Source organism: Carassius gibelio, chromosome B23, assembly GCF_023724105.1.
Source record: "Carassius gibelio isolate Cgi1373 ecotype wild population from Czech Republic chromosome B23, carGib1.2-hapl.c, whole genome shotgun sequence".
Taxonomy (NCBI): Eukaryota; Metazoa; Chordata; class Actinopteri; order Cypriniformes; family Cyprinidae; genus Carassius; species Carassius gibelio.
This window is the reverse complement of record NC_068418.1, coordinates 13,226,027-13,234,981: the sequence shown is the minus strand read 5'-3', so window position 1 is coordinate 13,234,981 and position 8,955 is coordinate 13,226,027. Positions and strand designations below refer to the sequence as shown.

The 8,955-nt window shown below is 36.4% G+C and overlaps 1 protein-coding gene across 1 annotated transcript; it reads right to left on the bottom strand.

Annotated features, from left to right (window-relative positions):
• Positions 1-50: 50 nt before the first annotated feature.
• Positions 51-4,312, bottom strand: prim1 (DNA primase subunit 1). Its single transcript, XM_052593567.1, has 13 exons — positions 4,127-4,312; positions 3,767-3,924; positions 2,972-3,078; positions 2,820-2,893; positions 2,577-2,713; positions 2,405-2,463; positions 2,209-2,318; positions 1,898-1,989; positions 1,624-1,759; positions 1,228-1,297; positions 992-1,098; positions 776-874; positions 51-365 (listed from the first exon to the last, which is right to left on the bottom strand). The coding sequence occupies exons 1-13, from the start codon at positions 4,233-4,235 to the stop codon at positions 346-348; spliced, it is 1,278 nt and encodes a 425-aa protein (XP_052449527.1). The 5' UTR covers positions 4,236-4,312; the 3' UTR covers positions 51-345.
• Between the last annotated feature and the right edge of the window lie 4,643 nt (positions 4,313-8,955).

Here is an 8,955-nt window from a genome sequence, read left to right as displayed (position 1 = left end):
ACAACAACCACTTTTTGTATTTTTCCTCTCTTTTAACCAGACAACAAATATAACATTTGTACAAGTTATTTTATTTAGCTGGTAGAACAATTAAACAAACAAAAAAAAGGTTGATTTACACAACACAGAGCATGAGGGAAAACCTATTCCCAGTAGTAAAGTAAAGAAACACAGTATCACATGAAAATAAATGACATTATTTCATACATAATCGTCCAATGACATGTTTCAGAGCAAAACTGTTGTGGATCTTTGAATGTGGAGGTGTCTAGATCTACAGAAGCAGACAGTCAGCAGATAAACGTACATGAATTCTGATAAACTGCTGTTTTATAGTTCCAGCTCTTAGAAGTCCTTCTGAAGATCTGCAAAACCCAAAAATCAATCATATTCAAACAATCAAATGATAATCTGCAGAGTCACAACAACTAGAACCACCATCATCAGTTTAACATACCAACACTTAAGCCAATCCTTATTTTTTTTATTATATAATGGCCAATATTAAGAATTTGAACTATTTTGTCTAACTAAATAAAAATAAAAACATACTGACTAAACATTACATTTTAACATTGCTAAATTAGTGTTTTTAAAGATGAACTCTGTTGTCATTTAATGCTAAGATTTACATGTAAAAATAGAGGATATTAGCATGCAGAATTAAATATGCAATTTTGACCAATAACCGATGTGTCGTGCATCCCTAATCCATTTGTAATGTAAAAGCTGAGATCAAGTGTATGTGGAAAAACAGAAACATTTTCTATCTCACCACTCTTCTTCAGCATCTCTCCTTTCCGAGATCGAGCCATTGCCTCCAAAAACCGATCAAAGACCTTCACATACTTGGCCAGGCTGGTCCGCTTGTAGTCTACAAATAACCAAAACCATGTTTAGCACACAGTACCAGCCCACAGAACGGAAGCTGACTCTTGAACAATACCAACATGTAGAAACCAATTCAACTGAACAGTCGATGTTTGCTCACCTCGGATTCTGCGTCGTTCTCCAGCTTCCTGTTCATTCTCCTTGTCCTTCATGTCATCTTCCTCTGCCTCTTCTGCTCTGGGTCTCTCCAGCTCCTCACAGATCAGACTACAGAGAGACCAGTAAGTCTAGCATATCGAGCATCCTCAAGTATAGAAACCACACATATATAAAAGCACTTGTCACATTATATAGAACAACCTGACAAAGAAGGACACTGAAATACTCAGCATTTACCTGATCGTAGGCACCTCAAAAGGATCAAACGTGTTCAGTTCTTTCAGATCTATTGGCACTGAGATTCGACCTAAAGAAAATGTTGAATACAATATCAAACTGAAATAAAATTGTTAACCCATTGTACCTGAAACTTAAAGCACAGATGAAACTTGCACCACAAAACTAGCTATGCGATTCTGTAAAAAAAAAAAACTTCAGTCTTCAGTGTCACATGATCATTCAGAAATCATTCTAATACGCTGATTTCCTCATAATGAAACATTATCATTAATGTTAAAAACAGTTTTGCTGCTTTAAGTTTTTGTGGAAACAGTCATCCCAAAAGAAAAACAAACAAAAACAACTTTCGTAGTCCAAACGTTGAAACAGCAGTGTATAAAGTCCGTTTCTCACCTGTCTTTGGGTGTACGCTGAAGGGGCTCTTCAGTAAGTGGTTGACTCCTTTACTGACGTTGACATCCAGGCGTGGGTAACAGTACTGCAGCATGATCTCCTTATCGAAGTACTGACCCCCCTTCTTACTATTCGACTTCACAGACACACATGAAAAATGAAAATCATAGGAAACTCAACTACCTTCCCTGGTAAAAGATTTCACTTGTCTACAAAGAGGAGAGGTTATCTCAAGGTTGTTGTGTGGTCAGTGGTGCCAGTACTTTGCTTTTACCTTTTTACGTGCAACCAGATCGCAGAGTAGGTCCCATCGCTTCATTGGGTCCTTTTCATCCTTAAAAGAGACTGCCAGGTCCTTTTTGATATGTGCAAGTCAGACTTAAAGAAATAACGGTCAAGTAGTCTCCTCATATAAAAGGAGTTACACTAATGAAATGACACAATGAAAACCTGCTTAAGTATTTCCAGTCTTTTTTTTATATGGTATCAAAACTGGTACAGAGAATTGTGAAATCTGACTGGTATTTGTATATGAACTACTGAAATCCTGGTATTGTGACAGCACTACTGGGAATGAAAGGATATCTTCAGGCAACACAGCGAGCACTTTATCTACACTCTCCTTACTGCCCAATATGTCCTGGTCCACAATGGCATACTGATGGAAATAGCGCTCCACCACCAACAGAGAATGACTAAAAGAAAAAGAGAGAGACTACGGTTACATTATTGACACGCACGTGTTATATGCCTACGGAAGTATGTCATTATTTCCCCTTACTTGATGAAAGGATGGATTGGATCTGACAACACAACTTTTCTCAAGGTCTCCTCACCACCCTAAATAAACATGTACAGGGCACACAATTGAATGAATGAAATTACAGCTTTTAGATTACACAGCTGAACATAAAAAACAGATTCTAGAATGATCAATTATCTGATGAGGGTACCTTGATTAAACTGAGATACTCTGCCACGGCAGAGCGCGCCGCCACTGAGAGCTTCCTAGCAGCATCATCACAAACCCAGCAGTGCACCCCTCTCCGGCCCGAGTACACCCACAGGAGATGATGGAAGCCAAAGTCCTCTGAACCACACAAACAGCACAAAATTGGTTAAATTCAATTCAATTTGTACATCTGTTATGATGTTACTCAAAACTGTTAGTTCTGTTGATAAAAAGTTATGCTTACCCCGAAGAGCCCGGTCCAGAATACGGATAGCAATGGTCATTAAAGTCCAGCACTTTGAGCAGATATCAGCAGCACTAAAGAACAAAAAGAAAATAACTGCATTTAAAGCAATAGTCCATGAGATGAAAGAAGCAGAAAAGGCATCTGTATACCTGCAGCAACGTCTGACATCATCATAGTCTGTCATGTCAATGTCAAACACCAGCTCCTTCTCCAGCGCCTGGAAGGTCCCAGACTTCACTGCGTTATGTTGACTGGGCTGTTAATCACAGAACCAGAGAAATTAGGAGACATTTCAGTTCATTTTTTTCCCAACAACAAATATGAAGCAGTTTAAAGTAGTAGTAATTTATTTTATTGCCATGTAAGCATCTAAGGCTATCTTCTTTGCAAAAAAACTGAGTAGTAACAACACAAGAGTTACAGAAACACAAAATAAGAACCAATCAAATACAGAAGTTAAAATTATACAAGATAAAAATAATAATAATAATTTAATATCTTTTGAGCATACTTCGTTTAAAAAGTTCATTTAAAACAGGATGAAGCAGATTAAAGAGCAACAAATGTAATTATAATTGACATTTAAATATGAATGTTTTTTAGAAGCATCTAATCACACAGCAAATATTTCATAGCAACAAAGACATAAATATACTTACTAGATTATTATCTACGTAGCTACAGAACTATGAAACCACAGCACAATTTTATTTGTATATTTTGCCCACTTTTTTTCCTTGATTTTAAATCCTGTGTGTGACAAACATATTTCTAGAAGTATAGATATTCCATCAAGTCTTTCAATTAATATGTATAGACATAAAAAATAATCAAAATAATGCTGTTTTAGCATATAGCACCACAGGGCATGCAATATAATGAAATATAACCTAATATAATCTCAATGTAATGTAATATAATATAATATAGAGGAGTTATATTACCCTGTGGCTGTAGACTGCTCCAATATCAATCTTGTATGGGACCATCTTCTGCATCTCTTTCTCCAGCTCATTCTGTGTGGTGAAGGACTGATATCTCACATAAATGTCATCTTTCAGGGTGAAGGAAAACTCGCGGTTCTGGAAGTAATTTTTAGACACTGCAAGAGGCAAAATTAGAAATATTGATTCTAATAGTGTTGAGGTAGAGACATAAATGTTGTTGAAAGATAAAGTATGCATGTAAAAGACATATTGCATAAACTAAAAACTCATAAAACAAATAGTACAAGAACTACAGAAAGACAGCATTTTACCGACCAGTCCGACATTGGCAAGTTAGTGGCTGAGAAATGTACTTACCCCCGCCATAACTTAACCAGCGATAGTACTGTGAGAACGGGAACAGTCTGCGGTAATAAATCGGCAACAAGTCAGGCAAACAAGCTGGATCATAATCTGAGTTTGACATACTTAAATCGTACAGTGTTTATTCTCAGTGACAGCTGAACCTACAAACAGCGCGGGAAAATATACGTAAATAGGAAATGACGTACTCGGTTCTTGTTCGTTGGTCTCGCGCACGGGTAATGTTACTATTTTCCGCTTGCTGTGCTGCCACCTAAAGGTTCGGAAAGGAGTGGGTTATGATTATGATTATGTTGACTCGTGATTAAAAATGGACAGTCCACACACCTGTTTCGCACTCCTGCAATCCCGAGACGTTACATTGGGCAGAAGATGGATGGTGAATGTGTGATTTACATCAGGCGAACTCGTACAGATTAACAGTTTTGCCCCAATACATTTCTAAAAGACAACAGTATCAATAGAAGAGTTTGAGAAATTTGTGAAATTTGTGAAGATAACAGTGGAACATCTGTTAAATATCAGGCTTGGACAGTATACTTTTTATTATGCAAGAAATGTGAATAAATTGTGTGTGTATTAAGGGTATTTGAATGCTAAATGCGTAATTAGCCTTAGCAAAAGGAAGGAGTTGTAAAAAAAAATGTATAAATATTAATCTAAATACATAATTTTCTAACTAGAATGCTATTAAACACAAAAGGTAGAATTGTTTTATTTGTTTAAAATATATGCTGCTGAATGTACCACTAAACATTGTTAGAAGACAAAATAAATAAAGTACTAATAGTGTGAATAGTGTGTTTGAAGGGATAGCTCACATAAAAATGAAAATCCTGTCATCTTTTGAAGTTCATTGTATTTTATGATGCCTTTAGGACCTTTTGGGATATCCTAAGTTTTGGTTACCTGGACTTTGAGTGGAGGGACAGAAACCTCTTCAGGCTTCATTAAAATATCTTAAAGGGATAGTTCACCCCAAAATGAAAATTCTGTCTGGTTAGAGAGCTCTCAGAATTCATCAAAAATATCTTAATTTGTGTTCCGAAGATGAATGAAGGTCTCTCAGGTTTGGGACGACATGAGGCTGAGTAATTAATGACAGAATTTTCATTTTTGGGTGAACTATCCCTTTAAGGTGTGTTTCAAAGACTAATCAAAGTCTTATGAGATTGGATTTACATTTTTGGGTGAACTATCCTTTTAAGATGTTTTTTTGTAAATGTCAGAGGTAACAGCCATTCAAATATTATTGGTTATGTACTAAAATATGTGGCTCAAACAGAAAACCAGTCAACCTTTTAATATCTGCATTCAGCATAAAACCATCCAACACTGACATGCTTTTTTCTGAACTACGTATCTCCTTCAGAGTCTCTGTCTTACCACAGGAGGGCAGAAACCACTTGAGTACTGGAGAGACTGCGACAGTCATATTGACTGCATGCATATTGATAATTCTGCAGCTGACATTACTGTAGATCTGATGTGCTGAGTCCACAGTCACCGCAGTAAACAGGTGAAGGTGTATAAATGTTTGATATGATGCCTGTGTCTATGTAAAGATGTGTGGGTATGATGTTGCACAGGCCCATCACCAGGAATATTATCCCAGGCCTTTGTCCGGTGCCAGTGAATGAAAGGCCCCACCAAGGCATCCTGTGATGGAAAAACAAACACTGTCCCAGGCATTATGCACTAAAACAGAAACTGGGATGCATCCTCTCGCTAACACTTTAAAGAAACCTCATATTTTATTTGAATAACTGACTGTAAATCCTAATGGAGTGCAGCTCACAGGAACTCTTGTACAAGTGAGTGCTCTCACAGAGAGAGTGTCTGACTGAGAGCACTTGTGTCTGAGTGTACTAGTCTCATTTACTCCTCTCACTGACTTTCTTTTATTTCGTTTTGAATTCAGTACGTTCAGGTTAAGCAATGCCTAGTTGTTCCTTATGCATTTTAGAGGATTTTACTTTCGTCAGCAAGCCTCTATATTAATGACTAGCAGCTTCCTGAGTGGCTCAGCAGAGACGTTCTCATGTAGCAACTGGTCAGTGCTATTTTAGGCTTAATATCCTTCCCTGAAGAAGTGCATTTCCTGTCGTCCTTCACAGATCCTTTTTCAGCACTTTGAATAATTGTCTTCCTGTACTTGAAGATATGCTTTCCTCTAATAGCAGAGCATGTTGTTATACTGTAAGGAGGTAAGCTGTCATAATGCAAACTATGATTAAATAGCTTTTCAGCTAAATTATAACAGTAAAGCAATTATGAAACCCAGATGACATATGTACACTACCGTTCAAAGTTTGGGCTAGTAAGATAATTATTTGAAAGAAATTAATTCTTTTATTAGGCAAGGACACATTAAATCGATCAAATGTGACAGTGAAGACTCTGATAAAAAGTTACAGAGGATTTTTGTTTCAAATAAATGCTGGTATTTTGAACTTTTTTATTTATCAGAATCCTGAAAAAAATATATAATTGTTTTCACATAAATCTTAATCAGCTCACTTGTTTTTAATATCAATAATAATAATAAATGTTTCAAATCAGCAGATTAGAATGAATATTTAAGGATCATGACTGGAGTCATGATGCTTAAAATTCAGCTTTGCCACCACAGAAATCAATTACACTTTTAAAAATATTAAAATAGAAAGTTAATTTAAATTAAAGTAATATTCCACAACATTACTATATTTAATTGACTCATTGCCTAGTGAGCAAAGGAGACTTAAAAAGTAAAAAATATTACCCCAATTTTTGTAATGGTAGTGTAAAACAATTAATTAATTAATTAAAATTGTACAACAATTTATAAAATGTAACAACTTGCCCTGATCTGAAGTTTATTTACAAAAAAATAAAAAAAATGACCATGACCATGGACAAAATCTACCATGCTGGTCTTGAGAGTACAGGTTCAGGTTTCAGTAAATCTACCTTGATTTTATGGTTGGCTTTCACCTGAGTACATGCTACATTCTCATTTGTAAGTCACTTTGGATAAAAGCGTCTGCTAAATGATTAAATGTAAATGTTCACTGGTTATAATATGGAAGTTTGGAGGACAGAAATCACAAAAAAATTGTTCTAACTTAACAAAGTTGAAGTTCAGTAATTGAAACCCACAAAAGTTACTGCTAGGAAAAAACACTTTGGTATAATTAGATTTTTGACTCGAAACCTCACAATTACTGAGAAATAGTCCTTGTGACAACTTCTCATATGACAGCTAGCTCCTATGTTACTGAAACTGCAGCTTGCAAACCTCTTTTTAGTGTTTGTTTGGCACAGAATCTCTGTGATGAGATAAATAAAAAGAGGTTGGCGGTGCAAGTTCAGCACCACCTTGTTTACTTGATCAGCCTTGACAGAAATAGACTGTAATGTTTGTCTTATAACAATGGCTGTTGTTGCGGGGCAGGATGAGGGGCTGGTAGAGAAGCACAGAGGGGAGAGAGGCTTATCTGGGCGACAGGGTGAAGCATGTCAGCGCTTCAGCTACGAAACTCCATCGACACGCGAGTCTCTATTGTTCAGTTCACATCCTCCTCCTCCTCCTCCTCCTTCAGTAGTGTTCTCCATGTGTGGGTGGAAGTGACTTTTCCCTCGGTGGAAAATCTCAAAGCCGGGCATCCCTTTATTCCGAGGAAGAAAGAGAACTTCCTTCAAAACAGGTGCAGACTGTTGATGGGGGGCTTGTGCTGGTGAGACAGACTCTGACACACTTCTGATCTGAGGAGGATGCCTGCCGTTTAGGTAACTTAATTACCAATGGTATCTCACCCAGCAACAGCTATCTAGGAGTATTATGAACATTAATACGCAGTCTTGATCGTCATTTGTGTTCATTCGAATCAAATGAACTTCAAATGGGGTCATCGCACAGAAAGGGTTGTGTGGAGACGGTTTCCATTACTGATAAATGCAGGGCACAGGTGTTAATTAAAACGTACCGCTTCAGTTGGCCTGAAAAGCGTCTGTTTGGCGCTTTCATCTTCACGCAGAGAATGTACGTGTGCTCAAAAGAGAGCTGAATCTGTTAAATATTTCATTTTGCACCATTTTTCTCTTTCAGGCCGTTGAAAAGTAAGTCGGTTTGCACACAGGCACCTACACAGACACACACTGAGACTTAGCTGCTGTTGCTATGACTACATGCTTTCTGCGCTAAATGTTTTGTCTGACACTGTAAAGTCAAAGAGAATGCTCATGTTTTCATATCTGCTTGCTCCTCTCAGGCACGCTCAAGGTTGTGGGTAATTTTGATTACAGCTTTGTGTAACCTTGAGAATCTTACAGAGCGGCCTACAATACCGAGCTTTCTTTGTTGTGAACTGTTTACACATGACTAGCAGCAATGCACAGAATATCCTGATTTTTACTTTAATCTGTGCCATGAGTTTTTAACCTTTGGATATCTTGGTGGATAATTAATTTTAATGTAATTACACACTTTGTTTTTATGCCAAGGTTTAGGGTGGGGAATCATAAGAAATTTTCCAGTTACGGTTGCATTTAATAATAAAATATTATGGACAAATTATTTAATTGTACTAAATATGTTTAATATGGGAGAGACATACAATATACTTTTATATAATATAATTAAAATATTAATATTTGAGAATATGATTAACGTCAAAAATGTATTTTTAATTATTATTATTAAATAAATGTTATTATATTTGCAGTATTAACATTACTACATTTAGTGTTGAAATTTCACAGTTCTGGTTACAATTTCTGGTTCCATTCAATAATAAAATATTATGGGAAAGTTATTGAAAATAATTTAATTTAGCTAAATA